Below are 14,046 nucleotides of genomic sequence, written 5' to 3'. Positions count from 1 at the left end.
GCCAATAGGGGTGTAGTAGTGGGCAGCAGGGGTGAGCTCTGGGGGAGCATCAGGAGGCAGCAGGGGGAAGCCATGGGGCAAAACAGACATGGAGCGAGGTGGCAGAGAGAGCAATGTGTTGGGGGTGCCTCATACAGGCAGCAATAGCCTGTTGTCATGTCAGGGCTGATGGAGACAGACACAAACCCCGGCTTTTTTTCTTGAAAGGGAGTCATTATTACGGCTGGATCTCAGAAAGTTCCCACTGTGCTTGCTCCAGATTTTCAGAACAGCTGCCGGAGAGTGAGCCCTAAAAATTCAAAACCTTGCAGAATGATTTTTGAGTGCCAGTGAGTGAGTGGTGGTTGGGCTGCGTCTTTCACCATGGAGAGGAGACAAGCTCCTCATGAACCCCAGCACTTGAGCTAAAAGAAGCACTCACGTTCGGCACTTAGGTAGAGCCAGCCTCTTCAGTTCAGCTTCCGGACAACAGACACACACCATGCCTCATGCTCATTCACTGGCGTCAAGGAGAAAAAATCCCTCTTGTTGAAATCAAAGGGACAGGATCGGACCCAGAACTTCCATTAAAATGTACAGCTGGGAAAGATTTTTGGTCTGAAACCTTTTTTTTTTCTGATAGATGCAGATTTGCATCAACTGAAACATTTTGTTTCAGTTGATGCCCTTCTCCAAAAGAAAAATCAAAACATTGTTTCGACATTTTCCAAATGAAATATTTGGGGGATTTGATTCAAAAGGACTTTTCTTTTTGAAATTGACTTCCATTTTATTTTTAGAATATTAAAAAAAATTAAAAAAAAAAAAACCAGCTCCAAACCAAATTTTGATATATATTTCAGAATGCCCAGTAAAAAAAAATCCATTATTCATATAATTCTAATGAAATCAATGCAAACAGGATTGGGCCTATACAAAAAATATCACCAACACCTTTGCTTAATTACATGCTATTTTCATCAATTCTTCCACAGCACAGGAATGTTCAAGGAGAGTTAACTGTACAGGAAGTGTGAAGGCAACAAACTGATTTTGAGCTAGACGGAGATGCAGAAAGGTTAGACAACAGACAATATTTCCAATCGGGGGAATATTATAAAGACCTGGAACTCCAAGGCAAGTGTATACATTTCCTTCAAACTTTGCTTGTATCAGATTTCCAAGCTAGGGTTACAGCAGGACTAAAACAGGGCTGCTGGTGGCAACCGTTAACAGTAGAGAGGTACTGTCACTCCAGAACAATGGCATTATAATACTTTTCAGTGCTGTTTCCTCTCCTATGCCTCCTGCAATTTAATATTTTTGTTTTTGACGGCTGCTGCACAGTGAGGACAGGTTTCACAGAGCTGTTCACATGATGCCCAACACTTGTTCTGGAGTAGTTTTTGAACCCAGCAATGTGCATCAACAGTTCAAAATGCGCATTACCTTGCATCTGTGAATTCCCATTTACGGGCTCTCTAGATAATCAGTGCTGTGAATTGTACGCAGAAACAAACAAGCAGCAGAGTTTATACCAAAGGCCACATGAGGAAGACCTTAATAAGCAGGCAGCTGCATTCTCCACTAGCTGATGCTTCCAAGTAGTCTTCAAGGGTAGTCCCAAGAAAAGTGTGTTGCAGGAATACAGCCTGGAAGTGACATAGGCACAGTCTGCATCAGGTATAAAGGGCTACAACTTCTAAGGCAACCAGAGATGGTAGCACATATTCCAGGAGACTGCTGTTGCCGGGGAATCCAAGAGCAGCAGGGGAGAAAAAGAACCCAAGAATGCATAATTCTGACACCAAAGATCAGTGGGTAACAGTCACAGTCTGCATCAGCTATTCCAAATGTTTCCCCTACATGCCAGCATCATCTCTAGCTTGGCTAGACTGATCTTAAGCCAGTTAGCCTTTATCCCAGGTCCAGCCAGACCCCGGAAAGGCAAAGAGATTGCAGATTCTGAGTTTGAAGACAAGTGAGACCCAGCTAAGTGTGCTGATGAGACTGTCACCCCAAAGATCTCCCCATCTCCCCGACATTAAATCGCTCCTGCCGTGTACATATACTGGGGGATTTATTCTCATCTCCTAGACTTGTTGACACATCACCGATGAATAAACTCCTGGGCACGTGTGTAGGAGGGACACCAAAGAGGTCACAATACGACTGGAGGCTGTCTACACAACAATGTAAGCCTTGGGTTAGTGGGCCTCGAGTCAGCTGACCTGTGTCAGGGAACCCTGGGCTTGAGTGTCTACATTGCATTTTAACCCCAGGTTAAGGATTTTCTGACCCGTGCTCAAACCTAGGGCACTGGCATCCACACTGCAGGGCACAGAAGTTTGAGCTAAAATGAAGGTATCAGAGGAAAAACACTCCTTCACTGCCCACACACACACTCACCCAGCCTGACTGCTGCTGGCTGCAGAGCGGTGAAGTGCATGGCCGAGGCTTGGGGTGAAGCATAGCTCCTGCCGCACCCCGGGAGGCAGGGATAAGGGATTCCCAGGAGGCTGTGGGGAAGTTTTGGGGGCTGGCTCCTACTCACCACCCTGACAGTGCACACTGCCCGGGTGCCCCTGCACATGCAGCCCCAGGGAGGGCAGGGTGGGCCCAGGAGCAGGGCACAGAGAGCAGAGAAGAACCAAGCTCCGCCTTGCACAGAGGGCGAGCGGCAGAGCTTCTGGCTCAGCCCGGCCAGCAGAGGGATGCCCCCGGGAGCCACCTCCCACCTGCCAGCTTTGCTCCCTGCTCCGGGCAAACGTCGCGCAGTAGTGAGGAGGAGCCGGAGCAGCTACTGTGAGAGGAGCAGAAACAGGGAGCGAGCTCTGCCAGGCAGTAATAGTGCTTCCAACTGCTGCACTGGCTGCTTGCAGCGCTGCTCCTCTGCCGCCGGGAACTCTGGGATACATCCAGAGGACTTCCAGACCTAACTCAAGTCGGGGTCGCGTGCACACAAGAAAGCAATAGGGCTCAGATCCTCCAGCCCTGCAGGGTCCTAGGACCTTGGGTCTGGAGCCCTAGGCTAGCACATTTGCAGTGTGGACACAAGGGGGTTTGGCTTGTGCCTGGGCTCAGACCCGGCCTCAGAGAGATATCCTGGCCTTAGTCAACAGGGGATTATTTGCAGGACAGTGGGAGTTCAGTGACTCAAGTCCGATAAATCAATAGGAGAACAGAGCTCATCTTTGAAGCAGTGACAGCTGCTGTTCTGCCTCCTGGAACCCTCTTATAAGGTGGTCACTGGGATAGCTTCATATCTGTCCTCTTGAGGAAATGCATCTTGGGCCAAAATCTGCTGTCAGTCATGCCAGTGTTCAGCCAGGCTATCTCCACTGAGTGCAAAGTGCTGAGAACAGGATTCGGCCTCTTATTTATGGTTACTGCTACAGTAGATTGACTTTGGCTCCGACCTGCTTGCAGCCAGTTATGGCGTACTCCCTGCCTGCTGTAGTGTAATAGCTGAGCTGGCTAGCTAAATTCTCAATATGGCTCTGATCGGGATATAGCCCTTCCCGCATCATCTCCTCCAAGAAGCAGTTTATGACATGACTCTTCTCCAACAGACCAAATGGGATGATGTCAGCAGACTTCCAAAGAGGGTGGAAGTGGATCAGAATAGGCTGGATAACATACAGCAGTTCTTCTCTTTTTCTTTGCTGGTGCAGAAGGTCAGTGGAAACATTCTGGAGGACAAACGTCGTGATTTCATTGCCCCCTATGTTGCTTATTAGAATGTAGATGGCATTGAGGAACTCGTTGGTTTGGTTTGGTTGGAAGAATCTGCTGAGTGTATCCAACAGAACTGGAGACATGAGCTCAACCTCATCCAGAATAAACAATGGTATCTTCTCTTCTATTTCTGCTCTGGTGACCATCTCAGAAATCTTCTCAGACAAATCCAATTGGCAAGCAGGAGTAGCCTCCTTGTTTGGACAGTGGTGCATCACAAAGTACTGAAGCACAAAGTCATTGTCCATGACTGAACGGAAGTGTTTAGCCAGCAGCCATCCAACATGGCTCTTTCCAACCCCAGGTGGGCCATTGAAGGAGATCACTAATGGCTTGTTGTGTATGTGGGTGGCCAGGTATTCGTTCAACAATTCCATAATCCTGTCCACGGCCACCTTCTGCCCAAATACTTCCCGGTGCATGGTTTTCTCCAGCCCATCTAGGTCATACTTCTGAAGGTTGTCATCCAGATTCTCAATAGCATTTAGTATTTGGAAGCAGATGATGCCAATGAGCAAGAGAAGGCAGCGCTTTGCTTTACTCTTTTGCTCTGCTGGAAGGTACTTTTTGGAGCTTTCTGGATACAACACCACCCTGGACTTCCTGCGGCTCTTCTTCCGTTTGTATTTATTCAGAGCTGACTGGTCCACAGAAGTGTCAAAGGTGAAGTATTGAGAATTGGCAAAGGTGGCTTGATTAAAGAGGGACATCGAAGGGTTATACAGGTTTGTTTGGGTCAAGGAAATCTGCCTTTGAAGAAGCCTAGTTTGGACCAGCTCTGGAGATTGTTCTCTGGGAAGGTTCAGATGCAGGCGGTTTTTCTTCAGGAACTGGACTTTTCGTCGCAGACGGATGACTGCCCGCATGGGAGAGGAAAGCAGAGAGATCTTCTTGGGAGCTGTGGGAGACTCAGTGCTGGACTGACTTCCATCCATCTTGCTTTCTTCTCATAAACCATTCAAAGTGTCTTCTCTAAAAAACACAAAGACAGTGCGAAAATAAATGGACAAAAGAGCAAGAGGTGACTTGATCATGGTGCATAAATACCTCCCTGTGTAGAAAATATCAGGTTCTTTTATCTAGCAGAGCAAGGCAGAACAAGAACCAATGGCTGGAAGTTAAAACCAGACAAATTCAAACTAGAAAGAAGGCACACATGTTTAGCAGTGTGGGTGATTAACAACTGGAACAATTCACCAAGGGCAGTGGTGGATTCTCCATCTCTTTCAGGAAGATGCTTTAGCCACACACAAGTATTCGGGCTCAATACGGAGGCAACAGGGTGAAATTCTATGGCTGTTGAGCTCAGGCTAGATGGTCTAATAGTCCCTTCTGGCCTTAAGAACTATGGATTTTGAGAGAAAGAAGCTGTTAGAGGTGCACCCTCTCAGGGGCTGCGTATCAATCTAGGTAATATTATAGCGCCCATCACTCTGAGCACCCAATGGACTCATTCATATTACTGAACTTGTCCTCACAACACCCTGTGAGTAGGGAAATGCTATTATCCCCATCATACAGATAGGGAACTGTGGCCCAGAGAGATTAAGTACCATAGTTTGCAAAGAGCTCAGCACCCACCATCAGGGCCAGTTTTTCAAAAGAGCTCACCGCCCATTTAGAGACCGAAGTAAATGGCCAGGTTTTCAGAAGAGCTGAGCATGCTGGGTGCTGCGTTGTTTTGAAAACTTGGCTCCAGTTGTAGATGCTGAGCACCTGAAAACTGAACTCCGTGCAACGCACCCAAGGTCACACAGGAAATCTCTGGTAGAACTACCAATTGTGTCCAGATCACCCAGGCTTAAATCCACTCTTCCTTGACTAGATACAACCATACACACACGCAAAGAAAGAAAATGCAGGACATACACAAGCAAACATACTCCACACACTGAAAGGGAGAAACATCTAGGTGTAGGAACCCACATGTGTGCACACACACACACAAACAGAAGCTGTTGGACATACAAACAGAGAGAAGCTTATAAATGCTGGAGCTGTGCAAGCTAGTTAGTTGACAGATAAGGTGCCAGGAGATGGTACTCAGCAATATGTAGCACAGGTCCTGAATTTTGTAGGATCAATAAAATTGTCGTTGTGTACTGCAAATAGCTTGGGACGTTACTCATAACATTAGACCAGAACCTAAAACACCAACATATGAATCACTGGGACGATCAAACGAAACACAGTAACAAGTTACACTGCCCAGATCCCTGCCCTGAACTATCCAGAGACCTCCCTGCAGTGATCCATGTTCCTTTCCAGCAGTAACTCAGGAAGAAGTTAAACAGGGGCTGCAAAAATAGAGCTTTTTAAATTTTTAAATGAGTAGGTCCAGAAAATTTATATCCAAGAATTTTTTAAGAGCTGACCAAGGAATTCTCTGGACTGTTAAAGTGGATTTTCTATAAGGCTGGGAACACTCAGCAGGTTCCAGAAGACTGGAAGAAAGCTAAAGTTGTGCAAATATTTTAAAAGGGTAAACGGGATAATCCAGGTAATTACAGGCCTGTCAGCCTGTCATCGATCCTGGACAAACTAATGGAGCAACTGGTATGGGATTCAATTAATATTAACAATTAAAAGAGCATAATATAATTAATGCCAATGAACATAGGATTATGGAAAACAGATCCTGTCAAACTAACCTTATATCTTTTTTTTATAAGATTACAACTTTAGTTTATAAAGGTAATAATGTTGATGTAATACACTTAGACTTCTGTAAGGCATTTGACTTGGTACCACATGACACTGGACACTTTGATTACTAGATTAGAATGATATAAAACTAACCTGGCACACATTAAATGGATTAAAAACTGGCTAACTTATAAGTCTCAAAATGTAATTGTAAACTGGCAATCAAGTCTAGTGGGGTCTCGCAGGGATTGGTTCTTGGCACTACACTATTTAACATTTTTATCAATGACCTGGAAGAAAACATAAAGTGATCACTGATAAGGTTTGCAGATGACACAAAAATTGGGGGAGTGCTAAATAACAAATTCTCAGGAACTGAAAAGATGTCCCAGCCAAAAGCAACTAGGAAAATCCTCACCTTACTGTGGGAGAGACAGAGCCAGCATTGGCCTACACAGCATCCTGCCAGTGGATTAGGAATGGACAGGAATGACAAATGGAGACAGGACATCATTCCCCAGCTAGTAGGTAGCCATCAGAGGGTGGCTCTTATTGAGCTCTGACAGGCGTCACTTGTACAGTACATCGAATTCAAGTGATCACCTTTCACCCAGTCGGATTCCCAGGCTGTTGGGACTCCTTCACCCACCACTGAAATGCAACCACCTCTGGGATGAGATTGCAGCAGCCACGCTACACGAATACCCGTTTGCTCCCGTCCGGGGGTGAGGACTAACCTATCCCTAGGTACTATGGCAGGAATGGACTGCAGGCCACTCACTCCCTGTCCCCAGCCAGGGGCTGCGCCGGCTGCTCCCCGGGCAGACTGCAGGCCACTCGCTCCCTGTCCCCAGCCAGGGGCTGCGCCGGCTGCTCCCCGGGCAGACTGCAGGCCACTCGCTCCCTGTCCCCAGCCAGGGGCTGCGCCGGCTGCTCCCCAGGCAGACTGCAGGTCACTTGCCCCCAGGCCCTAGCACATGCGCACCTGCGGGAAGGCAGTTTGGGAGGCAGCGGGGCCAAGGAAAATGCTGCCCGGCTGCGCCATTTAGTGGCCAGTGGTTTCCAGTGGCACACACAGGAAACCAGAGAGCTCGCCGGGCAGTGCAGAGCCAGCAGCCAGGCGCGGCGGGGAGCTCCTGCACTTTGCTGAAGCTCTCCTGTGAAGGGCCCGCAGCCAGGGCCTGCTGAGTGCCACAGGAGAGCCTGGTGGGGTGGCACAGACGGAGGTTGCAGGGAGACTGCCTGGGCCGCTGTCCGCCTGTCCCTGCAGCCCAGCCAGCTCCCACCTGCGGGCACTGCCGTGCTGCCAGCCTCCCCCGCCTTCCCCAGCTCGGCTCCCGCCCACCCCGCGGGGCCTAACGGCACCAGGAGCCCGAGTGCTGGCCTCAGCTGGCCATCTCCATCCTCGGCCTGGTCCCCCTGTGGGAGCCCTGGACCCCTGTTCAGCGCAGGGGCGGCAGACATGCCTGAAGGGCTGGGGAGCATCCTGGCTGGGACCACTGCGGGGGTGGAGAACTGCTGAGGGGCGCCCCTGTGGGAGGAGCAGCAGCTGCAGCATGTGCAGGGGAGCAGGCGAACTGACAGGGGGTGTCCCGGGGCGAATGGCAGGAGCAGCAGCCGGGGGTGGGGGGGGCAGGGGAACCTGGCTCCAGCCCCACTGGAAGCAGCAGGGTGAGGAGCAGAACCCTAGAAGGGAAGACAGGCCCCAGAGGGAGGGAGAGCGAGGAGACTGGGCAGATCAGCCAAGAGAACCTTGGCCCAAGTAGCAGATGGCAAGGGGCTACCCCTCCTCATCTGACCCCTTCACCCACCGAGCAACAATCGTTTCTTCCCCCTTCCCAGACCATGCACCTGGAGGAAGCACCTCCATGGGGAGAGGGTATTTAATTCTCAACCCCCTTGTCATTTCTTGGCCTAAGCTCAGGCTGCCACAAAAGGGGACAGTTAGTGCCAATTGGGATGACCTTGTAGACACAGACCCCACAGGCCAATGAATGGTGGGAGAGAGAGTCTCCATTATGTGTCACCCTCTCACTCAGCCTGCTGGTCCCCCCAAGCTCTTTGCCAGGGCAGAGCATACATTTGCTTTTTGCCATCTTTCCATTTCGTTTGTGGAAGCCAGAAACATCTAAGCCACCTCTTGGTAAATGATTTATTCACAAGCGGTTTTGTTTCGCTATCATGAGAGTAAATCATGAGTCATTCACCACAAAACAAATTAAAAGACAAGACAACAAAACTGCACGTAGGGACAGTAAGCACTGAGGAATTCTGCCCAGTTCTCTGCCTCCAGGGAAGTTCGCCTCCAGCTGGCCTTACTCCAGTTACTCCTCTACTTTCTTCAGGCCTAGATATCACACAGGTTAAATATGGCTTAAGCAAGCTTGGGGAGCGAATTCATTCTCCCCCACTTCCTTCTATGAGGAGTACTCTGCTTTTCGAATAGTTGAGAGTTCCTAATTATTCCCTGGATAGTTCTGATTGGTAGATGTCTCACTGTAACACTAACTTTATTAGCCCTTCATCACTACAGCTGAGATCCAGCAAACTCTGTGCATGCAGGGAGTTTGAGGAACCATGTCACACAGACCTGTTGGAGACACTTATATTGCCAACCGCAAATGTCCAAAAATCATTAGGTCTACCAAAAATCATGATACTGGCTTTAAAATCATGGAGATTATGTACAAATAATATGGTGTTCTTTTTATGTGCCTTTTTGAGCCTGTCGGGTGCACTGCGGTCACATTTTGAAGCTTTCTCTACATCCATGAGGGCTGGAAAGTAACTTTTTCTATAAGACTGAAGGCGGAAATCATTGCATATCCCACTTGACTCCAGGAGCCGGGACTTTAAGGAAACAATAATTACCATGAGACTCAGGACAAAATCACAAGAGTTGGCAACACTGAATATTTATTACCATGAAAGTGAGTCTATGGAACTTATGCCGGATAATGTCACCTTTAGGACTTTGCCAGAAGTAGCAGAACCAGTTAGATCAGATGTCTATGAGTAACCAGGGAAACGCCATGGGACAAGCCAGGAAGTGAAAGTCATTAAAAGCGAATGGTCCGGAGAGATCCTATTGGGCAGAGGGGAGTGCACAGGTTCCTAGAGATGCCTGGAAATGGAGGCTTCCCTGCACAGGCATAGGGCCCTGTCAGCTCAGTTTCACTGTTTCTTCCCCATCTCACAAGCTTTGGGTTTGGATGGCTCCCTGTGAGCAAGCATGTGAGGGAGGGGACAAGCTCCATCACTAAGGCTCCAGCCAGAGAATCTCAGACTGTCTTGCCATGTTTCACCAGGAACTCAGTGCTACAGGGAGAGCCCAAAGAGCCCCGGCCCACCACAGCATGGTTCCCTGTCAGGCCTTGAGTGGGGGGTGAAGCGCAGATCGCACTGCCTGGAGGTGCTGGGCCTTGGATCTCACCACTCGTCTGCCATGCTGTGTCACTGTGTCCCATACGCTTTTGCACTTTCTGTTAGCAGAGACCTGGCGCTGCCCTTATCTGTCTCCCTGGCTGGCTGAGAGAGTTAAGAGGAGTATGCTATGGCCAGTGGTAACGACAGTAGTGCTGGATGTGAGGCTTGTGTGCATCTTCAGGCCATGGTCCATAACCAGACGTCAGCATCCTAGAGAGGGAGATTTTCATGGAGCCAGAGGTAGACCTGACTTGGATGCAATACGCTTCTCTTGCATAAAGAAAGGGTTCCTGCTCCTGCGTTACATCTGGGGAATCACAAAGTTAACTGTATGGGGGTTCTCCTCCTAAGAGTGTTAGGGTGAAGTTGCGGGCGTGTCTGGGGCGCAGCTGATGGAGCTGTTTGATGCCAACACACTCAGAGCCAAGGTGAATGTTTCTCTCCACTCCCCCCATTTGATGCTGATTTGCCAGGTAACTGTACTGCCCAGTGGTAATGGATTGATCTATCTAATGCTGACTGTACTTTACCATGCCGTATGTAATGGTAGTAACTGCAGTTTTCGAGCCAGGTGCCCTGTGTGTGGTGTGTTTGGGTGACTGCTGGAGACTAGGAGGAGCCTAGAGCATAAATGCAGACAGCACCCAAGCTCTCCTGGGAAACCCTGAATATGGCTTCAGGTCTGTTCAGTTCAGCATGTTTGCAAAGCTGTAAATCTAGGGTGACCATATGTCTCATTTTGGCCGGGTCAGTCCCTTTTTTAAGCCCTGTCCCGGCCGTCCTGATGTTTTGTGCAAAAGTGTGCATTTGTCCCGTTTGCTCAGTTGCGTGGAGCGGGGCTCGGACGGGGCAGGAAGTCAGTAGCAGGAAGTCAAGAGAGCAGCGACGCCAGCTGCGCACAAGGAGGGAGGGAGGCTTGGGCTAGCCCCATGTGGTGTCCCGTTTTCCCTTTGGGAAATATAGTTACCCTATGTAAATCCTGTTTTTACAAACTGAGCTCTCCAAACTCTCCCCCCCCACCATGGTGTGGGTGTGGCCCTGATTCAAATGGTACGTGCAGTGGTGGGATGGGGTAGAAGGCAGAGGGAAAGAATTCAGTTTCTGAGGATTGGTAAAGAGCATGTCCATTCCGTAAGTAAGGTAGACACAAGATGAAGTAATGAAATATTCTGAGTTAGAGTCTGGATTTCTGATCCTTAGCACTATTGTCTTAGTACCTTGGTTTTGACTGGATTTTCTGGGTCCTGTGCTGATTGGCTGTTTGCTTCAACCCTCCTCTCCACCTCAGCTCCACCAATCCACACCTGTCCCTCTCACCCTCCTTCCCTTCAATCTTCTTTCCATATAGCTGACCCCCTCCTAAGTAACACCCCCCACAAAAAAAATCATGGCACTACCATGCCATTTGCTACCATCCCTCTGCTGGTGTGTTCTACCCATTTCCCTGTCCTGTCTGTCTGGTCTATTTAGACTGTAGGCTCTTCGGGGCAGAGATCGTTTAATACTCTCTATTTGTAAAGCACAGAGATTGATGTGCGGGGTGCTTGATCTGCAAGGATACTCTGTCCCATTTGGGATTTGCCATGAGGGTGAGAATGATGATAGCACAATGGGACCCTGTTCTGAGGTCGCCCATCGGCACTACTTTCATAAACACAATTGATAATAATTCCCAAATTATTCTATAATGGACATTTCTAAACAAATTAATAGTAAAACTAACACTAAATAGGTCAGGTACTCAATACAAATTACCCAGCACTGCTACAGCTAGTTTGTTCTTATACTTCACTACTTAATTGGTTTTAATGTCAAAACTCAACAGTTCAGTAAAATTTTAGCCAATGTTGTAATGAATTCACTAATAAATAATGAGCCTAGCAAGCAAAACCAACCACCATGCAATCAATCTTAGCTTTGAAACACGCTCAGCAAAGAAAACTGCAGTCATAGGTACGCAAAACAAACCAGGAATCTGCGACCAGAGGAGCTCTGTGATCAAGGTGACAATAGAAGTTCCGTCACTCACGAGTTTTTAGCCATACTCTAGGTCAGAGAAGTTGAATTAGATACTGTGAGAAAACTGCACGAGTTTTACCTCCACTGCAGCCTCTCCATGACACTCCCCAGTGGAACTGCACTGACAATACATTAGGGAGATTTGCTCTTAATAAACATGCCACTATTAATATTCGTGCGGTGCTCTAAGGCCTCAGCCATTTATTGGATGAGGCACTATACAAATGTACAGTAAACCTCAGTCCCTGCCTCCCAGCGCCTACAACTTCAAAACAAGGCACAATAGAAGGCTGACTGAACAAACAGGCCAGGGAAAGTCAATGGGAGTTAGGCACCTAACTCATTTACATGCTTTTGAAAATCCCACTAGGCACCTATCTGCTTCTTTCGGTGCCTAAACACCTTTGTAATTCTGGCTCTAAATGCTTGCAATTTTTACCTTAAAACAGCTCCTTTGAAATATTTTTACTCATTTGCATTTTTGTGTCACCCTGTATCAGCCAAACAAAGCCACCTAGCACAACAAACATCCATACGTAGGTAAATTTGCACATTGGCTCCTTCAACAGGTAGGGTGGCCAGGTGCCAGGTTTTCAACCAGAAAATCCAGTCGAAAAGGGGACCTCACAGTGTCTTGTCAGTACTACTGACAAGTGCGGTTACTGCAGGTGGGGGAGGCGCCGGATCATCACCCACGCCAGCCCCTACTCAGCCGGGGCTGTCTCCTACCTGCATCGGACAGCTGCAGCTCCCAGCCCCGGCTCTGCAGGTGAGTCCCTCCTGACCCAGGCTCACGGGGGGTGGGGGAAAGCAGCAAGTGATGGGAGGAGGGGAAAAAAGAAGAGAATGGGGGCGGTGCCTTGGGGAAAGAGGTGGGGCAGAGGCAGGGCCTCAGGGAGAAGAGAGGGAAGGGGTGGGGCCTCAGGGGGGAAGAGGCGGGATGGGGGAGGTTCAGGCACTTCTGCTGGAATGTCCATTTTTTAAATATTACAAAGTTGGCAACCCTATCAACAGGCAAGATAGTGAAATGTTTCAGAAATTAACATGGGTAGAAAACTGCTCAAGTCTCTGTCAGTGAAACCAATGGAGAAGGGAATGTAATTTATAACGCCACACTAGAAAAGGAGCTCTTATGTGACTGAGTTTACACGAGAGGATTTTAGGAAAGTACCATCATCAATTCAGCTGAAGCTCAGGAAAGCCCGAGGGTAGACAGCACTATCTCTGCTTCTTGCATTTTTATCATCATGTTAACTAAACCTGCAGAAACGGAAATTAACAGTTTTCCAAGGATGTCTTCAAGAAAGTGCAGAATTAGATCCCAAAATGAGACTATACTGGCCATTCAGGGGGAAAAATAGTGATTGGTAGAGCTGACTGGAACATGGAGCTTGTTGAAAACTCAAAAAATTGAGATCCTTTGGCTGAAAACCAAAAGCTGGAGGGGGACCATAGGCAGGTGTCATCAGAGTCACTGGTGGAGGAGACAGGGTAACAGATGAGGAGGGGGTGGAGGAAAGTCATACTGTGTCTTGTCAAGGCTGAAGGTCAGCCAAATGGTGGGCAAAGACTGGGGTGATGGGAGAGTGAATAAGAGATGGCGCTGGTAGGTGTAGGACAGTGACCCTTAGGGCCCAGTGAACCAGGGCGGGAGGCTGATGCTCCCCCAACCCCACCAAACAAAGTTATCCCTCCCCCAATTGAACAAGGAGGATCCTTCTCCTTTCCCCACCAAATGGGGACAAGAGCCTGGCCCCTCTCCCAGCTGCCCAGTCAGACCGACCCCTCCAAGCATCTCTATGTGTCCTGTCCCTCCGAGAGCCAAACATCTTTGCACTCTGGCTCTGGTGGCAACAGCCTTGTTTCCTGCCCAGCTGTTTACAAGTGAACTGAAATGCTGCAAAGGTCTGCCAGCCATGGGGCCTCCTAGCCCCACTGCACCTCCTCCCTAGATGAGGAAATAGCCCAGGAGGAAATGCCAGCCAGTGTAAAGACTCCGTTACAATCACAGAGTTTGGCCTCTGTGGGCTAAGCTGCCGTTTCAGTCCCTGTGCTGGGGCAGCCTTGGCAAGGAGAGGAAGTGGCACTGCAGGGACGAAGTTGGAAGAATGCCATGGCTCAAATGTGGCCCCACACAGTGAACACAGCAGTCTGGGGAGAGCTAGATACCACCTGGCCATGGGGACAGAGCACGCATTAGGGGGCCCTTGGAAAAGAAAAAGGCAACTCTGAGAGAGA

General features: G+C 48.8%; 1 protein-coding gene across 8 annotated transcripts in view; it reads right to left on the bottom strand.

Annotated features, from left to right (window-relative positions):
* Window positions 1–668: 668 nt before the first annotated feature.
* The window catches only part of TOR4A (torsin family 4 member A), a 93,949-nt gene continuing 80,571 nt past the window's right edge, over window positions 669–14,046 (bottom strand). For all 8 annotated transcript variants that reach the window (XM_073314174.1, XM_073314175.1, XM_073314178.1 and 5 more), the window contains one exon: window positions 669–4,689. In XM_073314174.1, coding sequence (XP_073170275.1) covers window positions 3,372–4,652 — 1,281 coding nt within the window. In that variant the 5' untranslated portion in view covers window positions 4,653–4,689 and the 3' untranslated portion in view covers window positions 669–3,371. The remainder of the gene's footprint in view (window positions 4,690–14,046) is intronic.

This window comes from Lepidochelys kempii, chromosome 16, assembly GCF_965140265.1.
Source record: "Lepidochelys kempii isolate rLepKem1 chromosome 16, rLepKem1.hap2, whole genome shotgun sequence".
NCBI lineage: Eukaryota > Metazoa > Chordata > Testudines > Cheloniidae > Lepidochelys > Lepidochelys kempii.
Note: the sequence above shows the minus strand (reverse complement) of the source record. Positions and strands in the feature narration are given on the sequence as shown.